The sequence below is a fragment of the Coturnix japonica genome, chromosome 3, assembly GCF_054131305.1.
Source record: "Coturnix japonica strain WE chromosome 3, WE-NBRP24, whole genome shotgun sequence".
Lineage (NCBI taxonomy): Eukaryota > Metazoa > Chordata > Aves > Galliformes > Phasianidae > Coturnix > Coturnix japonica.
Window position 1 is genome coordinate 22,710,711 of NC_140665.1, and position 23,753 is coordinate 22,734,463.

The 23,753-nt window shown below is 38.4% G+C and overlaps 1 protein-coding gene across 6 annotated transcripts in view; it reads left to right on the forward strand.

The window, feature by feature from the left end:
- Positions 1 to 23,753, forward strand: part of KCNH1 (potassium voltage-gated channel subfamily H member 1) — a 164,178-nt gene that overhangs the window by 85,861 nt on the left and 54,564 nt on the right. For 5 of the 6 annotated variants that reach the window (XR_001553869.3, XR_001553870.3, XR_001553868.3 and 2 more), the window contains exon 10: positions 9,976 to 10,172. Coding sequence is in view for 2 of the 6 variants with exons in the window: in XM_015857406.3 (XP_015712892.2) it covers positions 9,976 to 10,172 (197 nt within the window). In the remaining 4 variants the exon portion in view is untranslated. Of the gene's footprint in view, positions 1 to 4,987; positions 5,144 to 9,975; positions 10,173 to 23,753 lie in introns of those variants that run through there. The other variant, XM_015857407.3, reaches the window with a different exon arrangement.

A 23,753-nucleotide genomic window follows, 5' to 3' on the forward strand; every position in this document is an offset into this window, starting at 1 on the left:
AGCCTCGCTAGTTATTTCTTACTTTAGGGAGGCTGGAGGACCTGAACTGTCTTTTAAAGTGTTTTTTGTATTTTTTTACATTATGGAGGTCTGTGTTTCCTTAGTGCGCAGCATGAGAATACAGATTGTTTTTTAGAACTGCAGTGAGCAAGAAGCTGCTAGAAGTCAGACTGAGTAGATGTTATGCTGTTTCTGAGGCTGATGTGGTACTTCTGAGGCTTCAGCCTTTTACTCTATGTCCCTTCTTATCTCTCCTCAGCACTGTTAGAGGAAGTGCTGGTTCCTCTTTTACATCTCTAATTGCATGTGTGCATTGAAATTGTAATAAAAATAGTAAAATAAAACTATGACATAACAGCTAGCATCAAACTTCTTGTATTTTCTGGAAACACAGTGAAGGAGAAGATATAAAGCCTTGTTAGAAAATAAATCCTTTTATGTTGATGTACAAATATCTGATCATGAATACTAAGATCAAGATGCTTCTTAGTAGAAGGTAATCATCTCTAACTTAGAGATTGTATTCCAATACTGAACTGAAAATCCCTCATTTCTTGTGAAAAAGAAGGAGGCAACAAATTCTTAGACTGAGGTTGAATCCAACCAGTTCTTTTTAAAACTGAAATCTTTGAAGTTTCAGGCATTGTTTCAGTATGGAAAACCTCTTCTACAAGGACAGGCTGAGAAGAGAAGGCTCCAAAGTGACCTGATAGCAGCATTTCAGTATCTAAAGGAGGGCTACAGGAAAGGTGACAGACTCGTTAGCAGGATCTGTTGTGATAAAATAGCAGAAAATGGTTTCAAGCTTAAAGAGGGTAGATTTAGGTTGGATATAAGGAAAAAGTAATTTACAGTGAGGATGGTGAAGCACTGGTACAGGCTGCCTAGAGAGGAAGTAAATGCCTCATCTCTGGAGGCATTCAGGGCCAGGCTGGATTGGGCCCTGAGCAACCTGATCGAATTGTGGATGTCTGTGTTCATTGCAGGGGAGTTGGACTAGGTGGCCTTTAAAGGTCCCTCCCAGCTCTAAGGATTCTTCAGTACTGAGAGAAGATAAACCTTGAAATTAGGATGACAGACTTTTTCTATAAAGCTGTATCTTGTTCTTAGATTTCCAGACTGCTGAAATATTTGTCGTCTAATTACTCCCGGAGGGCCTGACTACACAGCAAATCTTCACTGTGTGAACTGTTCAAAGTTGCTGAAGTAGTCTTGATGATCCCTGCAAGAGGATCATCTGTGCATATGAATGTCTTTCAGATTTGATTAGAGTAGGAGCCCTTAAGCCTTTGTTTAACAATTGGAATTAAAGCCTTGAAAACCACCGTGATCCTCAAAGCTGACCAATGGATAAGAAAAATAACATTTGCTAGAAGGTTTAGTTTGAAAAGAGAAACAAATTCCTCACCCCCAAAACATTTATCCTAAGAGCATAGAAATCTATCCCAAACTTACATCCAAGCTGATTTGCATTTATTAAGTTTTTACTATCTGTATTTGAGTTAAGAACTTTCAAAAGAATAAATTTTTCAGTAGACTTCTGGTTTAGCAAAGAAGTGTTAATGACTTATATCCCATACTGTCCCACAGTAGTATTTAAAATGTATCTTCTAAGGACCCTGTTTAGACAGCAGCTGTTAGTATTTGTGGAAATGATGTATGATGTCAAAAGCCAGTAGAGAGCCTTATATATATGCTTATTTTTATAGATGAGACTAATTACAAAATCTCTCAGATTTCAGACATGTAGATGGGGGAAACTAGGAAGGATCCTACAAAAAAGGTAGAGAATCCCTGTCACATGATCTGATTGGAAAACTGTGAATAGCTTTAGTGGTGTGCTGATCTATAGTCCAGTGACTATCATGGTACACCACCTGAAGGTCACAAGATGACCTGAAAAAGGGTAAGCTTCATAATAGATTTATTAATCTACTGATGCAGTTCAATAAGAAAATGATTGTTCCCTTTGTGCATTGTCCTGTGATTTGGTTCCTGGATGGCTTGTTCCAAGTATGCTTTTGTGCAGTTGAACACATGAATGCCTACAGGTTTGCTTGGTACGGCCACAGAGTTGGCTGAATCATAACTGACGATGGCCACAGAAATAATGTGAAAACATTTGCCTGATACTGCTAAAACGCATTCAGTGTGTGAATGTTTATAATTGATGGAATCAGCCAAGTACTGTATATAATTTTTTTCATATGTAAAATCGACCCAACACTTGTATGGAAAATAAGAAAGCACATCCTTCCATGTCACTGAGTTCAGCTGAGATTAATCATGACTGAAGAGATTCTTGCACCATTGAATTTTGTGGCCAGTTTGGTTCTACCCTGAACTGCACCAAACAGATTGAGGCAGCCATTTCTTGTTGCCGCTTGTTCTCTTTTGTTGTTGTTGTTTTTAAAGCAATAGGACTTAGTGGAAACCATTCAGACTGTGATCTCTTTTTTTTTTACACTTAAATATGCTGTAGCTGTCCTCTAGCACACATCCCCGAGTTTTTAACCCTGTAGTACTTGTCTGCTTTGTAACCTAATACCAGCTACTCCCACAGTTTTGTCTTTTCTCAGTTGAAAAAAATGATAATGACTGTAATAGGACAGATTGGTTAAAATGGCTGAATGCTGACTGCTATGGCCTTGACTGCAGTAAGCTGGAAACAGTATTGTCCCAGCACTGTATGCTTCTCAGCAAGTGTCTGTACATAAGGCATCTTCTATGAAGAGTTGAATCCTGTGCCAGAATGTAGACAGAAGATGGAAGGGCAAAAATATTGGATTTACTCTGCTGTCCCAGAAAGTGGTGGTTGCCTATGCCCTTCTTTAACACTCACTGCAGAATCCTGCATGGAAGCAAGCAGATACCAGGACCACATCTACTTGCAGGTGTATAGGGCATAGGCACTCACCTCTACTCCTGGTATGCTTGTTGAGAAATGGAAGTTCTCTTTCAGTCCAAGTGGAGGAGGCCATGTACTTATATTTCTCTGTATGGTGTATGATTTTACTTTCAGCTGGCAGGTAACACAAGTGAGATACGAAAGAAAATTAAGGGAAATTCCTAGCTCATTTACTGTGAGCTAGGAAAATCATTGCCTTCTGCAAGGACAGTTTGTATTGTTATTCCTTTTGCTGTCATCAAAGAAAACGGTAAAATGTAGTAGTACATAATCATGAGAATAACATATGCAGTAATTATGTGTCAGGAATTTTTAGGCTAGACCTGACTACATAATTTATCACTGTTAGTGGGAAGCACGTCTATCTAATCTACTTTTTTTTATTGGATTGAGGGGTGAGGCTTCATGTGATGCACATAGACTTGATTTTAAGATCATATATATGTTGGAGGAAGAGAAAATTGAATGTATCTAACACAGATCTTTTATTGTTATTTACAAAGCTATAACGTTGTCGAGATTGGAGGCTGTGGTTTTAACATGATATTGCAGGAAGCTTGATGTGCTATGTTTTATTTTAGAGGGATATTAAATGCTCCATTTACTTTGTGTGGAGAAATTCCTGCTGATTTAATCTTATCTAATTACAATCTTAAAGGAGCATTATAAGAACAATTGTTTGTTTTCCTCGCAATTGTTTTAGCTTACTCATCTTGCCGTGAGCATTTCATTCAGATGGGGCTTGTTTCAGATTTTGGTAGGACAGATTCCATCCTGATAGGACAGTGCAATTTTAAGGGCAACTGTACCAGAGGGATGAGGGTTTATTAGAGGAAAAACAGCAGTGCAGGAGTACTGTCTGTCTTAGGCCTTTTCATTGGAAAAGCATTGCATCTTCTATGCAATCACGTGGAAATTGCTTCTCAGTGGGCTTGAAGATGTTGGATGTTGACTGCACTGAGCTTGGTCTGCTGTCTTTTCAATGTCCCAGTACCTGAGCTAACTTACATTTCCCTAAACTACACTGCTTTATGTACAATTCAGAAACTGTGTGCTTTGATGCCTGTTGCTCTTCAATACCAAGTCTTTGAAAAAAAAAACTTGAATTATTTATTTTTCACTTGTGTTTTAAATATAGGTAAACTTTGCTTTGTGTAAAAAATACTAAGCTGCTGTGCTCTTAGATTTCAGAGGTAGATGTTGGATTATGGTTGGAATTAGATTTTTCTTAATATTTTCAAACATGGTATCTTACATCACTGCATTGTTTGTGCTGTTGAATAATGCTGTGATATGAACAACGGCTTTCTTTGGAAAGGAGTGGTTGAAATTAAAATCCAGCTTTATCTTCAGTAGTTCTGTTGTGCTCTTTGTATTGTTTAAAGCTGGTGCATTCAAGTTGACATACATAGGCAGATTGGACAAGTTGCATGTTTCTGTGAAATGATTCAGTGAGCATTAACTGAAGGAATGACTGTATAAATCTGATTTCCTCAATGCCTGCCCAACCACATTATTAGCAAAGAAACTGGAAGTGAAGATCATGCTAAAATTTAATACCCACCATTTAACTGTGGCATAAAAGAGGTCAACATTAATGCAAAATTTTAATTTCATGGGAGACGTAGAAGCAACGTGGAAACTTTTTGTTGTGAAGTATAGGTTCATTTCAAATAATGATTTTGGAGAGAGAGAGTCCCTTATTCCCGTAGTCAAGCTATTTGGAAGAGAAAGTATGGCCTGTCATCAGGAGTTGATTATTTTGTGAACTCTGCTAGACACTGCCTGTTCAGTGTCTAGTTTCCAGCAGAGCATTAAAAGTAGAAATTAATATGAAAAAGCCATTGTGCACTAGTGCATAATTTCTAGATAAAAATGATGGACTGTGCATGCATTGGAAACACAGGTTGGTAAAACACTTGATTAATGTTCTCCTGGAATACATGGGGAGAAGGGGACTCACTATGCATAGAAGCTTCAGGGGTAAACTCGGCACTACAAATTATATTACTTTTCCTATGACTTCTTGATTTATTATGGCAAATTAATGCAACTTTGTATAACTTTTGCTACTTTTAGTTGAACACCACCATGTGTGAAAGAAGACCCCTTTTTGAAGGCATTAATGCCTCGCAGGTTCCTGGCAGTAATGGCTCATTGTCAGCCAATGTTGAGATATGGCGGAGGCGACTCCAGCATGTTCATTGATATGGAGGATTTGGAAGGCTTGCTTACCAGTTACCTCTCTCCAAAGAGAGGTGTGAAGAGAAGGCAAACAATTAAACCTACAAGTATTCATGGAGCGCTTGCATGCTTTCCTTCACTGTCTACAGGTTTTAAAATACTTTGTTTTTTTCAGAGGTGTGCTTCAAAATGTTTATTCTAGAGGGCAAAATTCAGTTCTTGGAACTCTTGTGAAAACTTTAGTCTGAAATTGAAAAGAAAATTCATATGTGAGGGCTTTAACTTAAGCTTCAAGCAACAGCTATAACATGAAGCCTGTTTCTAAGTCATTGGATAGGAACTGCAAGAATACTGCAATATGATCCTCATGCACAGCTTTTGAAGTAACACTGTTTGTGCAATGGCAACACTACTGTGCAGTATATATATATATTTTTTCCATTACTTAGCAAATGCAAATAAATTCAAGTACATTTGTGACTCATTATTTGAGCTGGCAACTTCCATGTCTTCTGAGCTTGGTACAAACTTGTCTTTATTACAGTTTTTTATGGTAACTATTAAAAAGCAAGTAAGGGTGAATGATTCTGTTGCAGCCTCCTGGCTTTTAGTGAGGAAATCTTGTAGAGCCCAGTTAACATTTTAAAGCTGTTCTTCTTATCGCATTAGGCCAAATATTGACGTATCATCCATACTCCATTTGCAAAGACAAATAAACACAATAATAACAATAGAAGTCATAGCTGTAACTAATTCATGTTGTAGCGTTTCTTCCAGTCCTTTGAAAAAAGTACTTTCATTTTTTTTCTTGTATAATAACAATTCATTCAGTTGTATAGCATGCTAACTACAGAACTGATGCCAATCTGTGTTTTAAAGCATGTACAGATATAGTGTTTCCATTCGTGCACCTGGCAAATCACTGAAGGTGCACTCTTGGTATTTTATCACTGTATCAGTTCTTTTGGAATCAGTGGGACTGATTCTTGGGCTTTTTTTTTTTTTTTTTTCCCTCTTGCCTTGTGGAGGAAGAGAGTGATTAAAAGCCTCTGGTTAACAGAAAAACACATTCTCAGCTGTACAGTTGGTTGTTCAATTACTATGACATGCTTTAGTTTGAACTCAAGAAATCTTAAGAAATCTAAAGTAGCAGATCACTTCCATGCATCAATTTCTGCTGGCTGCAAGTGTGTTGGAGCGCCAAGCTACTGACCATGCAGTGGCTGTCTGATTGCACACATTATGGCTACGCAAACTGCGTGCTCCAACTTGATGCCAAACTGTAGCTCTGGTTCTTCTGGCTGACAGTTATTCTGTGCCTAAAACAATGCTCCATCCATAGGAAAATTTATTTTTGCTGTGATGCACTTTGGGAAGCAGTGCTGGGAATCTACATATGCAGGTGCTGCAGCTGCAGTGGAAGGCTGATCAGCATCACAGAAAACAGTATTTGCTGACACCAGATTTCCAAGATAAACTCAGTTCTGCACTGAGCAGTGTTTGGTTCTTCTGGCATGTTTTGGGTTTTTCTGGGGCTATGTCAGATCACAGTTCTTCTACTGTTCAAACATACTGATGAAGGCAAGTCTGGAGGGTACCTGCATCACACCAAAACTGTACCATGATGCTGAGACATCTAGAGCCAGGAAATGATATAATTATTTTGTCTGTCAAGATATTCCATATGAAGTTCTATGAATAGTGTGGAATATCTTCTATTTGTGAGATCTCCAATACTTCCTGCTGCAGTACAGAAGAAATGAAGTGTTGTTCTGTTAGGCACATCATGGCAGTTTGGCTCATAAAGTGTGAGCACAGTTCTGTTCCTGAACAGAATCAGCAAAATACTAGACTTAGTTGCAATATTTAGATCTTCATTCTGAGTGCTGCTTTTAGGAGGCAGATTGGATGTGGATCTTTTGCCTGACTCTGGCTGAATTTGCGGTAGTAACAGTAATTCTAGTTTCACTTTAAGATGAACATCAAATTTGATGTAAAGACAGGGGAAGAATAAGGCACTGGTTATAGAATCATAGAATCACCCAGGTTGGAAAAGACCTCAAAGATCATCAAGTCCAACCACAGCCTAACCATAGTACCCTAACTCTAACAACCTTCTGCTAAATCATATCTTTGAGTACCACATCCAAACAGCTCTTAAACACATCCAGGGATGGTGACTCAACCACCTTCCTGGGGAGCCTATCCCAGTGTTTAACTACCCTTTCTGTAAAGAAGTGTTTCCTAACGTCCAACCTAAACCTACCTTGGTGCAACTTGAGGCATTTCCCCTCATCCTGTCACCACTGAGAAGAGACCTGCCCTGCTCTCACTGTGAGCACCCTTCAGATACTGGAAGAGAGTGATAAGGTCTCCTCTCAGCCTCCTTTTCCTCAGACTAAACAGCTCCAGCTCCCTCAGCCTCTCCTCATAGGGTTGATTTTTCCAAGCCCTTTACAAGCCTTATGTCAGGGTTTGAAGACTTGTTATTATAATTAAACAAGTAAATATAAAAGGCAGAAAACTCTGGTTTTCCAGTGCAGGCTACTCTGAGAGTGAAAAGGTCCTCAGCCCACAACAGGGAAAATAAATGATTAATAGTGAAAGCTTAGATCATCCACTTTAAGCATGATTGATAGGTAGTGTTCCTGGCAAATGTCTGGAATTCTGTGAGCTGGGAACGAGAAATGCAAAGTACTGACAAACAAATGGCCATCTGCGTTTCCCTGGCTTTTTAATCTTTCTTCAAGGTGAGATGTATGAAGCTTGGAGTTACGTAGAAAAGGAGGCTTTTGACTCAGGTTCTCTAGTGATGCCCTACGCTTTACCCAACACAGTTTGATGAATGAAAAGATAAAATCTAACTTGTGCATTGTTTCATTTCCTATGTACGCAGAGCAGCTCCATAATGTTTGTAGTTGCATTGTACTAATTAGATTTCATGCTGCTATGGGGCAGTAGCATAATTATTGTGTCTTTTTATGATACAAAAACTTCTCTGGAGAGATTAAGAAATAGCCCCAGAAACAAGCTGGAATGTCTCTCCTTTATGCTTGGACTATCCGCTCTGACTGCTGCTCATCAGTGACAGCACATTTCTATACTTGACAGTTTCCAGAGTGTTAATTAAAACAGTTGTTTAGCTAATTGCCTGGAAGATTCCAAGTAAAAGCATATTTATTCTGAAGGCAAACAATCAATTTTTACCTAGTGAAGCATATCAATTTTTATGGTGCATAAAAGTCTTTTCATTTCAATTTTGAATATATTGTGTGTTTGCCTGTCTAAATGCTTTGTGGAAGATGTTCTATTTTAACTGTGTGGAAGCTATTTTTGTAGGCCATTTTTAAGGCATCTACTGAAAAAAGCATATACTTAAATAATTGAAAACATGAAAAGTCAGTGCCATTAAAAAATGAAAACTCACTTACTGCAGTGACCTGTTGGACTACCACCATGTTTCCTGATATGCAACCTTTGTCGTATTGCTAGATGTTGATGCTGCCCTGTGTAAAGGGGCAGTGGTAGGAAGGATGCGATCATGGTGCTTTTGCCTAACTCTCTGGGGAAAAATGTGTTTACAGGTAGATTCAGTGTCTATATGCATTTGAAATTGAAAGGCAGTCTACACTGTTTTAAAGCATTCAGGGAAAAACCGGTTCCTGGCAGGTGGAATGTACAGGCATCTGTGGAGGACTGGGAGCGCATCAGCATGAAGTCCAGCTTATTGTGGTATGTTGTAGTGTGTCACCAGGCTGAATAGCTTCTCATGGAAGAGATCATGTAAAGGTGGAAGTACAGCTCAAGGGCTGGCATGAATGTTCTCGGTCAAATTTAGAAGGCTTCTTGGCCATTTTGTTTATGATGTTTCCTGTGTAGACTTTTATACTTGACTATTTATTTAGGGAAAGAACCTAGAAAGACCACTAATATATATCTTGATGCTTTGGCTTTGAGAATGACTACAGGCAAATGAGTGCTTTGTACAAGAAAGCCCTACCACAAATTGGTGGACATTGTGAACATACTTCTTTTGTTGCTCTGTCTTAGAAGAGATTCGGGGTAGTAATATAACACTGTAGAGATTTAAGAGAAGAATACCATTCAAAACAAGTGTTGGCACTCATTATCAAGAGAACATCTGAATATTCTTATTTTGTTAGCACTGTATCTTGGAAAACAGAAAACAAACAAACAACTGACTATTTTTCTGAAAAATAGCTTGTTAACTTTCTCCTGATCACTATTCTTTGTGCCCAGCATGAGGCAGGATGTAACCAGCAAAATCCTCCCTGGGGACTGTGGTTTGAGCAGATTTTGGAATACTTGTTATGTGTTATAGTGCCCAGATGGGTGCAGATATTCCTTAGTCAGGATTTCATTGGTTGTCCCCAGAGATGGGTACACAGGAACATTTGTGAGAAGGCTATAAGGAAATGGTGTATTTTCTGTCTTCCCATACATAACAACTGAATATTCTTGTCAGTATTATATTGATGGTAACTCACTTGTACTCATCTTCTTTTCGACAACACCGTTACCTTAAACTTCTACTGTATTATATGGGTGCACAACACACACAGCTACTGGAATATTCTTTTTGAAACTCTTACCAGTTGGAAAGCACTACAGCTGTCAGATCTGCTCTGTCATGCTGTTGTAAAGGTGAACTTTTCTTCCAATGATCTCACAAAATAGGCCCAACTTACTTTAATAATGATGTATAATAACGTTTTGTTACAACCTATAACTAAACTGAGTTTATTACCACAACAGTGGGTGTTAGCCAGATTAAGAAAACTCAATGTATGCTCTTTCATATTTTTGGCAGAAATAACACTATTATTCAAGGCAATGCTGTATCTTTTTTTTTTTTTTTCTAGGCAAAGGAGATGTTTTTGGTGATGTCTTCTGGAAGGAGTCTACCCTTGCTCAGTCCTGTGCAAATGTAAGGGCTTTGACCTACTGTGATCTTCATGTGATTAAGAGAGATGCCTTGCAGAAAGTGCTGGAGTTCTATACAGCCTTTTCACACTCCTTCTCCAGAAATCTCATTTTGACTTACAACTTGAGAAAAAGAGTAAGTAGCTTTGATTTAACACACTATATAAATGATCACTTCTAAGCCTGTATGAAAACCCAAATTGGCTTGAATTCTGACATTCTTCATCGCCTCCTTTGGAAGAAGTTTTTTCAGACCTCGCCTAAGAGACATGGCTAGCATATAGAGTCAAAAGGCCATATGCGTTTATTTGAGTGCTAGTTTTAAAGTGAGCTGGATTACGTGTATGTGAAAGTCTCATTTCTGTGAAATGAACAGGTTTAAGCATAATTGCAATCTGTTATGTTCTTTTAATGAAACAGAGTTAACTACTTTATTTTGTAAAGCAGCTAAAAAGACATTAGGTGTGTTGCCTGAAGTTACAAGGAAGATGGAAGAGAAGGTATGAAATCTAATTATGTAGAATAAAAATCAACTGCAATCACAATGGGAAAGTAATATGAACTTGTCTGATTCTATCAAGATTTATATCCTTCAGTGACAATCAGATTTTGGAATTACTTTGCCTACCTTATTAATGCTTCCATTTTCTTATCCTTGATTCTTTCTCTGTCTTAATTTCTTCCTGCATGCCATTTGAAAGTATTTTGTCAAAAATGAATCATAATAACCTAATATTCCATTTTAAATTCTGTGAATTTTAATTCTTCAGTGAACCACTGCTGTAGAAGTTTATTAAGATCATAGTAGGTGTAATTCAGTCACTATGATATTATGATGCAGCAAAGAAGGCAACAGCATTACACTGAAAAGAAATAAGTTGGATCAGCTATACTTGTTTTAAAAGAATATTATGACAAAAGGATACTTGGAATTAGCTGATGAAATACATTTGATAGGAGATTCTTTGTTCCTAAAAGCTGTCCTTCGTGGTAACTTTTGAGTGCCAAGCAAGTCCTAGATAATTATACCTGAAAAAATGCAAACAGTTTCATTTCTGAAGTCTGTTGTGGAAAATTAGCCTTAAAGCCTAGAGTATTATTATTACAATTTTTTAACCTAGTGTTAGCCCACTGAAGTTAAATTAGTGTGCTGTTTTTTTATCCGTGTATTTTAACAGTGTCAGAGAATTTAGCTTTTCAGTATTGAGCAACAAAGTAGTTATTATATCCATTGTGGTCAAATGAATCAAAGCTTTGGTGATATATGTATTTGAAAGTAAGAAACAAAATCATAATGGAAGATTTCCATTGACAGAGACCTTTGTCAAATGATCTTGAGTTCCTGCAGGACAAGGAAAATATCTACAGCTGCAAGGAAACTGAGACACACATCCTGATTAAAACCCAGCTAATGTGAGATTCTAATAATGCGAGGAATAAAAGAAATGAGTATTGAGTCATCTTAAACGCTTGTATTACTGACACTGGCATGATTTAAAATAGCGCTAGGGGTACTTACTGCAAGGTGGTCTAGGAATGTGTACCTTTGTGGGGGTTTTTTGTTGTTGTTGTTTTCAAACATCAATAAAAATCACAAACTTTTTGGCATGGAAGGGCCAGCTTCCTTGATGCAGACAGTGAGACCGGCAGAGGCACATAGTTTTGGCTTTGCTCTGAGCCAGAAGTTCCAATTTTAGAATTGAGTGCCTGCTCCAGAAGTGACGCTCTTTCCCTCCATGTTCATTAGCTTAGTTTTTTCCCAGCCCATCTTACTTTTAAACCACAGTACCGTAGCTCCTGTGCAGTCAGTTTTCTTTACAAAATGTTCCTAGTAAAAAGGTACATCTTATGACAGCAATTTCCATCCAGTTATTCAAATAATTGGATTTTAATTGAGTTGCAGTCAGCAGAAAAGTGACAGTGATTGATAGTGGAAATGAGAGCTTGATGGTTCTAGGTTAGCAGACTGAAAAGTTAATTCTTTTATTGAAAGAAGAACGATTGCAATCAGAATGCAAATGTTAAATAAAGTAAATTGAATATGCTTTTGGAAATGCATAGAAGGTTTGGTACTTTAGAGGCTGGAGAAAATGCACATGAGAAGGCAGCTTTTTGGAGTTTGGAATTTAATGTGGTTTAAATGTGAATCTTGTATAGAAATAGCTCCCTGGCTTGTTGCTTCTAGCACTCCTCCTGGTCTATTTCTGAAAATGGAATTTTGCAGAATTCAGATTAACTGGTATCTTTGCAAATTACGTTTGTGATGTACTGCATATCCTTCATGATATAAATATCAGAATTGCCCTTTTCATTTCAATTTTCATTTTCAATAAACAGTTTCATCTCTGACTCCAAAAGTGTTGAGATAGCTTAAGGTTATATATATAATGTATTCATTTAAAAAATATATTCATAACAATTCCAAACAAATGGAAAAGCAACTTTGGTTGTGGTCTTTTTTTCCTTTTTCTTTTTTTCCTTAACTTGGCCGTGGTGCTATCTTGTTGCATATGGCAGGGTGCTCTTTAGCTCACTTTTGCCTAGCTTTAGTGACTTTTAGCACTATGTTCCCATGTACATTTCTTCTCCTTGGCTGCTGGGTCTCCCCCTGAAGGGATGGGTCACCTATAGCAGTGCCAGGGGAGCAGTGTCCCTGACAGGTACTGGATCTGCTTGCTAATGACTGTGACAGAAAGAGGCATCTATGCAGGCATTTAATGTATCAAATCTTTAGCTCACTCCAGTGCCAGATTTAGGCTGGGTAAAAAGCTTTTTCCCTTTTCTGAGCTTTTCCTCCATTCCTTGTTGCTGCTTTCCCTATTGATCTGGAGCATGCTTCCACCTGCATGCTCCATTTACACCCTCCTAGCTATTGTTGCCTGTCAGGTCTGAGGACTGCCTGGAAGAGGGAGACACCTCCAGTGCTCTGTTCCTGCTATGCCATGGCTGTCATTGTGCCAAGAAGTTTCCTTTCGCTCACTTTCTCAGCAGTCACCAGTGGAATATCCTCCTTTTTGAAACTGTCAGTCTGTTGTCAGGTGACTCCCTGAGCAGTTTCCTCAGGCATCTGAAATCCCCCACAAAGTTATTAGCTGTCTGGTTACCTCTGTCTGGAACTCAGACTTAGGAAGCTTATTTTTCCTAAAGAAGAGAAAGGAGGCCTTTAATTAACTCCTTCCTCTGCCAGTCATTGAAATTTTGATGTAAGTGGAAGCAGGGGGAGAGGCAGCTGCTACTTCTGTGGCTCCAGCATCTTTAGAGACTGAAACTGCAGTCCATGGCTGCAGGTGGCTGTGTCAGACTCAAGGGTTTTGCAGCTGAAAGGAAGCTGACAGCAAATTTCTCAGTGTGTGTCCTACTCTAAGAATGCTGTGAAATTAAAGCAGGTTAATGTTTTTTTTTTTTCCTTTGGAATTTCAGAATGGAACCATAGTTACTTGAGACAAGTAACAAAACCATCTTTTTGGAGGCTGTGCTGGGCAAAAGATAAGTATTATAGATTTGGAGGGCAACAGGCTGAATGGAGATCTATTTTCCCCCTACAAATACTTAAGCACTTCTGGATTTCCATCCTGGACTTCACAGCTCCTGGTTAGAAGATCCATAAGAAGCTTTCATGATAGTTGCTTTGTGTCTTTTGCTTGGAATGAGGCACCTTCTGTAGAAAGGTGAAGGGTCCCAGACAGCATTTGTAAGTGTTCTGGTGTTGGCAGATGTTTCTTTCCATGTGTAGGAGCTTTGTGACCAATATTTACTCTTACTGAGTAGCACTGCAGTGTATTTTGCTCAGTTCATTCTGCTGCATAAATGATATTATAGCTCAAATGATCCTGCAAGCTACATAAAAGAGAGAATTCTTATACATAATTTATTAAGCTGAGATTTCTCCAGTAAACCATTTTAGCCCGGATAGAGATTAAATAACTAATTCTGAGTACTTTGGAGCATTGTGATAGAAGGCAACCAGAAGATAAAATTTGTGTCCTGGAATAAAAGGGAGTTCAGTGGGATGTAGGTACATTATTTGGGATTTTGCAAGACTGAAAGAAACGTCGAAAAGCACTGCATTTTTTCAAAGCAAGCGTTATTTAGTGATTTGAAACCAGAGCTCCTGCTCAGAAGTTAGTCTTGAGACAGCAGTGATTACAGCAGTGATTGCAACAGTGTAGTCTGTCTCTTTGTTGATGTAAGGTTGCCTTTGTGCATTTAGTGATGTGCATATTCTGTGCAATGTCAACTGTGCCAGTGGAAGGGATTCCCACTATCTCTTTCTACATGTGGTTTTAAAATACAGTTGTTCTTTCCTATTCAGCATTAGCTTCATCTTTCTTCCCTTTAATAATGTAAGCTCTAACTGGAGAGAAGACCTCTCTTAGGTCAGACATTTCAGCAAGGAATGCTTCAAGCCTTCATTTTAAATCTCTCAGGGACTGGCAGCAAGTTGTTTTCAAAGACGCAATCCATGGTCTTGTATTTCGTCTTTTCACATGACAGGTTTCCAATTTTTTTTCATGACACAGATTCAAAACTGGTATCTCAGAATTCTTTCTGATATAGAAGACTGAGTTGCTGGAATATTGTAACAAAACTCTCTTACAGTAAGTGAAAGGTTTTAATTTTAGAATATTGGCTCATTTGTTGATGGATTTCAGAATTATCAAACTGACAGATTGCTTCTTTCTATTCTTTTTGATGACTGAACAAATGCACAAAGCCCTGTGGGAAGAGGGTCTTGATTCTTGACTGGCATGCATCTCATAGCCCTGAAAACCCAGGACACTGAACATGACTGAAATGTTTGCGTGGATCTATGGATTGGGTGGTGTGCTAGATTTGATGAGAAGAAAGAGAATATCGCTGTTCTCCTGAGAATAAACACTTAAGTATTCAACTCTGTTCTTTCCCATACTGCTTATTAAAAATTCTATTAGTAGTTGAATGTCTTGATAGTGGTTGTTCCTCCATGCCAATTCAAGCCAAATCTGTTTTATTCAAGTTCTTCGTAGGCAATCTCTGTATTGCATTTTTTAATCTTCTCTTTGGCCTTGTACAGTGTACTTAACTTTGTCTCTCTCTAATGGAAAACGGTTTATGTAGCTCACAGATTTCTGTGCAAATACGTCTTTATGCCCTGGACCTAAAGTGCTCTGAGGCTTCATGTGTACTGTCAGGTTTGCACATCTGCTATGTATAATTTAAATAACACAGTGGAATGAATTGAAACCTCATGCTCTAGGGATGATGTGCCCTTCAGTTTCTTCCTTCTCTTCTCCTGTTAGAAGAGACCCCATCAGGTAAAGCCTAAATACCCAGAGTTTGAGAGGACTTCCCTAACTGCAAGCATTTATAATCATTGTAGAAATATGAATATGAATCGTTCAGCACAGAGAACTCCATTGCCTTTCAGAGACATCAACTTCAAGTTTAGTTTTCCAGACTTTTGTAATCTTAATTTATTTTTTTTTAAGTCTGTATGGCCTTGAGCCTTAAGGTCCTATGCTTCTGCAGGGGAGGACTGGGCTACAGGCAGTTGATAGAGTTCGTGTAGTGTGAATGTGTATGTACAACAGCAAGACATAGTAAAGTAAGTAGAATTATTCTGTTGATTATATTAGTTCATAATACATTCTTATGTAAATTTTAGTTGTAAACAATGTTGATCTGTTTGGGTAGGTAATGAAATGCTTCTTTAAAATATTCCTAATGGCTCATCACTTCTAAACTGATTTGAAAAATTCTTCATTTGAGATGCCTTCTGCTGCTGTCCATAATCAGCAATTTTTCATCTATGTAAATGCTGCAATATAATGTATGTACAATTGTCATAAAGAAATAGGTTAATATGTCATTAAAAGAAATGTATGTCTTCTAAATAATATTAAATTCTGATAGGCCATTCACTAGTAAAAACTGTAAGTAAGCTAGTGATAATAGATGTTAATAGCCAACAATAAATAAAACCAATTATAAGCACCAGAAAAATGAATTTTGGATTACAATTCATCTTAAAATGGAGGACTGTGATCCTTTTGTGAAGCTGGTGGTAAAAACGGTATCAAAATATCTCCAGTAAGAGAGTATACAGGCTCTTATACAGGCTGAGAATCTAGTCTTCATTGTGAAAATGGTGAAATGCTTGTTAGTACTTCTGTAGTAAAAGAAAAAACGATCAGTACTTCATTTAAACTGGTATTTTCTTCATGTGTTTAATTACATGAATAAGGGAAGCAGAATATGTCTCCACAAGGGAGGCTGAGCTTGTCTGTGTAGTGTGATTCCTGCTTTCAGCATGTATGTGCTGCTGAACACCTGCTTACCTTCAGCGTAGTGAGATGCCTCTGTCTGGTTTTGTGTCATGCTGGCACAGAGAAAGGAGATGCTTTGTGGAAATTCAAAGTTTCTATGCTTTCTTTAAAGCTTTGATTCTATCTTTTACTGCATACCACAACCAGGTGGCCTTAATTTCTACATCGCTATATATAGGTGCTTGGCATTTCTGTTTATGTGTGTGTATGTATATATACATATATGTATAAAAACTTGTCTGCCAGTTGCTAAATCTCCCAAGTAAATCAAACAGCATGTACTTTTTTTTCAATAAGCTATCACTGCTGTCCATGCTTTTGCCTGTATGTACCGTGATCTATCGTGTATTACAATGACAGTAATCATGTCAACATCTCTCAATAACCTTTGTGCCCTGGTAGCTGTGTTTTTTTGATTGCCTTCACTGTGGCATTGCATGCAATGTACAGCATTATTGAACAAGGAAGAGACAGAACAGTGACCTAATGCATTTCTGGTTTGTTTTTGTTTTGTTTTCCAAAATCTAAAAATGGTCTTTGATGTCTGTGGTCTGGGAATATAGGCCTGAGAATTATCTGACTCCAGGACAGACTCTTACTGAAGCTGCATGATTTCCTGACATGATAGCTTTGGTGTTAGGATCTTCTCTTAGGTTACTAAAAGCTTAACTCATAGGACTACCCAATCTGTTCAAGGCACGGCACAGAAGAAAGAATAGCTGTACAATAAGGAAGTTCAATGGCAAATCTACATCTCTGAGCAATCAAATGTAATGATTTAATTGATCAGGTTGATCCTTTCTTCAGCTTTCCAGTGAAAGCTGTAGTAGCCACCCCCTATACAAAGAAGTGAACTTCCAAGAGCTATTAATAATATTGTGCAAAGTAGTTGTGATCCCTGTCCCAGACCAAATCCTAACTGTGAGCTCTTGCAGAACAAGCCAAATGAGGTTCTTTTACTTTTTGTCTGCTTGAGCCGAGTCTTCACACATATCATCTGAGGACTCTGATACCATGCCTAGAACAAATACTCATCTAAAATATGACAAATGCTGTAAAGGCATTTTAAACAAAACCATTTCCCAGTCTGATTCATGAACACTGAGTGGTGCCTGCAGTGATGTTATCCCATTTGATTAGACACCTGCTAGTTTTCCTGTATGCATAACTGGGGATCAGCCTTCTAGCTGTCTTGCTGACATGTCTTGCTGAAGAGATACAGACAGGGCCATGCCACGTTCCTGAGTTTCAAGTCTGCCTCCAAAGAGTCACACGGGTGACTTGGTGTCTAATGGAAACCTGCTTTACAGGCTGTTGCCCATTCCAGTATGACACTGAAGTGTTTGACTGCTGAATGTGAAGTGGAGTAACCATAAGGTGTGGCCTTGTGAAAATTCTTGATTTTAAATCCAGTAAGCTTTAACATCATGGAAAGAAAACAATTGCAAACAGAACTCAATATGGCACTTTTCCAGTCGTATACTATGGCCATAGCTACCCACTATTGCCAAAGCTTAGTCAAGTGGTAGGGGAAGGCTTTGTGTTGGGCTGTGGCTTAGTACAAGAATTTACAGAAATATGATGAGAGGAGGATCATGAATCACTCCCTCTTTGCTTTTGTTTTGTTTTGTTTTTTCCTACCAGGCAACTGGTTTTGTTGGTTTTTTTCCCTGAATTATGTATGACTACCTCTTCAAAAGAAAGTGCATTATCACACCAGATTCTTGTTTAGATTCAGATTTTCAAGTAGTAATGTGATAGCTGTCAATGTTGTACAGTATTAAAGCCCTGTGCAAATGAATGTGTGAAGTGTTTTTAGCATAGTTTTTATCAGTGAATTGGAGATGGTACCTATACTCAGTACTGCTTGACAACAACACAGTCATCATTCTCCCTATTGCTCTCACTTTGTCTTTTGTCCTACTTTCTGTTCTTTCCATTTATTATGTTCCAAAGCGAGGTGTTGTGATTTTCAGTGTTCTGTAAGTGTGCAGGTATTTGTATTTAGTTCAGTAATATCTCCCTCAGCTGAAGCCTACAGCAGGGGACTACTCAGAGTATACTCAATGTCACCAAATGCTCTTTTTGTGGGACTTGGAATAGATGTAGCATTATCTCCAGCTACTGCATAGCTTGACATTAAGTGATCTTAATTATCCACAGTTCAAATATGTTGTTTCTCAGTCCTTCCTAAGTCAGTTCTGAGACTACATAATATTTTCACCACATTTTTATCAGGAGCTGAGTCTGCTTAAGTCATTTTTTAATTAGTACAGCGTTATGAATGTGAAAAGCTGACGTGATTAAGATAGAGCTTGAAATTTGAATCATGTATGGTTTTGTTCCTGTATGACTCAGGTGTTTCTTCTTTTTGCACTCTGCTGGGGTCTTTTCCAAATACAGAAAGCAAAAAGCTCAGCTCATACCTTGCTTCAAGTCTTGGTACTTTGGCAAGCCACACCTACACTAACTGCCCCTGCATGTGTCCCCCACATCCACGGAGCTTCAGCACTGCCTGGCTTGCCTTTTTTCTTTCTTCTTTTGTTGTAATTCGGCAAAAGATGCTGCGCCTTCACCTTCACGCCATATTCCAGGGGGTCTCCTTCCACTGTCCTAATAACTTCACGCTTGGTCCTTTCTCCCCTATGCTCTGTAATAAATATACAGGGGCAACAAAATTATTTGCAGTTCATTTACACTGAGGATCCAAGGAAATTTCTGCCGGAATCATTTTGTAACTCACCAGATGATTTACTTTGTAAGCTGCTCTATGCATGTTCCATGTCTTAAAAAGCAGAAATATGTTCCCCTTTTCAAGATGTTTTTTTTTCTTTATTCTTAAAACACACAAACATCTCAGACGGTACCTCTTAAAAAAAGTGAACAGTATTCCCAGCTCCATCAGAACAGGCAAATCTGTTTCTCCAGTCTTCAAGGTTGATGTCTGCTGTTACTGCGTACAAAAAATGAATAAATCATGTCTACTCCAGCATTTTTTGCATGGTTGCGGAAGTGAGACATGTGGCATTCTTCCTCTAAGTAAGATGTGCAATTTCTTAATTGTTTTTCAAGGTTTCACTGTCACTTTGCAGTGACAGGAGAGATGTTATTTATAGCCAGTTATTTTCTTGATTAAAGAACATAAAATTGCTGTTGACTTCCATCTTATACCTGACAGGGTAGTTTAGGCTTGACCTGAAATGCCTGCTTGGGGTAAGACGCAAGAGAATGTTGGAGGAGAAGAGCAATCTTAGCCCTAACCAATGGATGTCAGCTCTGCTGTTATAGCTGTGATATAGTCTAGAAACATATCGTTAGCCTTTGATTTCCCTTGCCTACATTTTAAAATTGCTCCAGCAGCAGTTCTTGTAGAACAAAGGGTTTTGTCTGATAGTTCAGTAGGTTACATGTGATTATCAGTGAAAGGGGGGATTCGCATTTAATCCAGTGACAAATTCACTGGTCTAAGCAGAAGAAGTAATTATGAAAAGCTCTTATTTGGGATGTTGTTTGGGAACAGTTCTATCCTTTAACATAAAAGCATTGTGATAGTCATTTCCAGTAGCATTCAAAAGTGTAATTTGTTTTTGACAGTCAAGACAGGTTGGGAATGACCTTTGTTGTTTGCACCCAAACCATCCTCTAACATGGATACAGTCACAGAGGGAGTCTGGAAAACTCCTGGCTTATAATTTGTCATGCACCGAAGCTCGTGACAGTTTGTCTAACCTTTAATTGCTCTGTTATTTCTATGGTATGCAGCATATTTCTTAGTGATACAAAGGCATGATTTTGAAAATAGCTTGATGAGGTTTTTACTGTGTTCTCTAAAAATTTCGCATTAAAATACTGTGTATTGCTTGGTTCACCATATTTTCCAGTCAGTAATATAATCCAGACTCAATCATTGTCCTAGCAGTGCTGTCCAGGAAGGCACACTCTGTAGAATTATAAGGACTCTACCAGATCAGATGGGTGAAAGAAAAACAATTAAGGGCAACATGAAGTTGTCCTGTTCAGTAGCTTTTCCTTAGCTGGACATTGAGAAAAATCTTGTGATCATACCATATGACAACCTGTCTGTTACCCCTTCCTGTCAACAGAAGTTGCAATGCAGCAACATCTACGCTTTCACAATCCCTAAGGAATATTACTAAAGCAGTCAACGAAACAAGGTGAAGAATTCAGGAATGCCTTTGTTACATTCCTGAACCTGAGGTGCTTTCTTAGCTATCTGGGCAATCCAGGCTAACCCTAGTACCCAAGTCTGACCCTACTAACACAATACTTTCTAGGTAGTCAGATGTGAGCACAGTGCTGCATTGTATCTTACTACCACCACAAAGCATCCTAGAACCAGGTTTATCCAACAGGCTGCTTTAAAAGCCGTGTAGCACAGCTGTGGAGTCTGTCTCCCAGCTGGGCAGCTCATACTGCTGGGCATGTACCCTCATGATCAGCAAAGAAATCTTAATTGATACTTCCACAGAATAACCTAGTGGTACTTTATTGATCCTGCTGTACCTCCTGTGAGAATATGAGTGGCAAAGCTACTTTTCAGGACCAGATGAGATGTACTTGCTTCCTGCAGTTGTCCCACTGCAGAGAAATGTGATCAGTGGGGAGGCTGCTGCTCCACACTTGCTGATGAGTTCTTGGCTTGTCAGACTATCCAGACTTAGTTTGCAACCGTGTGTGAACTTGAAATGTGTTGAGCCAGTCTTAGTGCACTGCCAGGTTATGTCTGCTGCAGCAGAGAAGGCAACAGTTGTGTTCCAGCCCAAGGCCATCTTGCATGCACGATCCTTCAAAGCATGTCCTGGTTTCTCTTTCAGCAGCAGTTTAAAATCCCTTAATTTCAGTAAATGCTGGATCAGCTATTTGCATGGTCAGAGAGTAAGGTGAGAGTGACCAGATAGGAGTAGGATAGGAAGAAGATCTGTAATGCTGTTGTAAGGTAAACCAATTGCTTTTGTAATAGATGCAGTGTAAAGGTAGTTAAAGTTAGAGAGTATTCAGCTGTGTTGGATCTGTAGCTCTTTTGCTCCCCCATAATTACTTAGTATGTTGGATTTCAAAGTTTTCTATTTTGATTTTTCCTTGGCAGAATAGACATTGTAACTTGCGCTTTATGCAGGAAGAGAATTAACAAGAGTTATGATGTCAGAAACTTTCTTGAATAGCATACTATAAAGTGGTAAAGATATTTTTGCAGTCCAAAAATTACTTGTTTACCATTAAACATCTACAATTGCATTTAGATTTCCTAAATGATTTAGGAAAGCAGGCGGATGATTTAATTTTGATTTTGTTTTATACTCCAGTGAAGCAAACAACAGATTTGGAACAAGCTGCTTGCTAAAGTTTCAAAATTAGACTGTTCTTTTTATTGGGCACTGGTAGAGTGTCGCTGCCTCTCCTGATGGCAGACGAGCCATCATTGACTCATACTTGCTCAGATTCCATCAACTGGTTTTGTTTCCTTGATTATGGTTGTAGCTCTACTACCCAGGACAGAGTTCCTGCTTTGATTTCCCCTTAAACTCATGCTTTCTCCTAGAACATGTGAGATACATGTTGAGAGCCCAGGTTGCAAAGCTACTTAATGCAGAACACTGCGGCTTTTCTTATCTCACTTCAGTATGAATCTCTCTGTGCAGCATTAGGTGAGGCTGGAACAGAGGCTTTGGAAGACAGCAATAATCTGCTTTTAACTAACAAATCTGTTCTGGTAAGCCCACTGTTGAGAGCCCACGTTTTGATGACTGAACACGATCCTTTGAAGAAGCACTCTTGTTCATGTCATTCTCAGTTCTTTCTAAGTTTTCTCAAATCTTGAAGCCAGTAGTCTACAGCTTTTCACAGAAGCGTGGGAGCTTCAGGTGAGCGAACCTCTAACATAAGTACCTTGCGTAATGCAGGAGTGCTTTTTATCTGGCTTTCTTAATTTGCTGTAAGATAAGACTTTTAAAGGCAAACATCTTGCTGGCTTGACAGGGTTTTTTTTTTTTTTTTTGTTTGTTTTTTTGGGTTTTTTTTATTCTTTTTTCAGGCACTAGGAGTGCTATTAAAAACCTGTTTTCACCCCATGAGTGTTATTTCTTGTACCACTAAATTAACAATCACTATATTTAATTCTTCTTTAATTTAACTTTAGTTCTGGTCAGGCTTCTGCTGGCTGTCATTCTGCCTTTATCTCCATATTATCTGAGTTTCTTCTGGTGAGATATAGAGCAAAAGCACTAACATCTGAACGTCTGCCACATGTAGTTTATTCTTTCTCATCTCTCTCCTAGAGAAGTAAATGTATGCTCAATATAGTGATTTGTTTTGGTGGTGTTTCTTAGTGCGTCTGTACTAGGAAAGATGGAATCTATGTACTGGGAACAGCAAATGATAGTAGCTTCTTAAAAGCAACGTGAGGTAGAGCTCCATCTACACAACTGCATTTCTTCTGTGGGATGCATCTTGCAAGTTCAGTCCTTTTCCTTAGCTTTGCAGGGCTAAAAGATCATTCACTGGCATTATTTCTCTTTAAAAAGACAAGTCATGTTTCCTTTCTTAAGCATTTCCACAGTGTTGCAAGTACGACTATATAAATATTAGCAGACAATACAGTGGCAGTCCATTTTATTTTATTTTTGTATTATTTTATTAAAAAAACAACAATACAGTGGAAGAGTAATCCGATCTTGTTCTTTCACAGGATGTTATTTCATAGATTTCTTGATTTCATTAAGATTGAATAAAATCTCTGACTCTAAAACAGAGAAATCTAAATCTAGAGTGTATACCTTACATTAATTTTAAATAAAAAATAAAGAGTTATTTCACTTTCTGTTGAAAAAATAAACCTATTACTTGGTTTGAAAGTTACTCTGTTCTTTGAAGATCAAGTCTTTGCAGTTGCATTATCGTGGTAATGAACTGAATACCGCCTAAATCTATGGGACTTTTTAACAGACGTGTTTATAACCTCCCTCTCTTTATGCTCTGACTCACATCTTGGATGTTAAATTGTGTAACCTGCCAGGCGATTGTCTGCTATGAAAAGCTTTGTAGCTGTAGGGATTATTATTAAATATGTCTAATAATTTTCTATTTCTGGATCTATATCTGGATGACTATGCAATCCTTTAGTTAGTGGGACTAGAAAGAAAGGAATAGGGCAGGTTTGGATGCTAATAAGTGTAGACCTTTTGGTATGCTTAGCCCAGCATTGGTAGTCCTCTGCGTGCAGGCCATTTCTTTAAAGCTGTCATGTTTTCTAGAATGTTGCCACATTTCCCCCCCCCCCCCCCCCCCCCACCAAAATACCAGATCATTTTTTCCCACTTAAAGCTCTGGGCATCAGAGTTGTGGATTTTCAGCAGCTGCTGTGTAGCTATCAACAGGACTCCTCTGCTATCAGG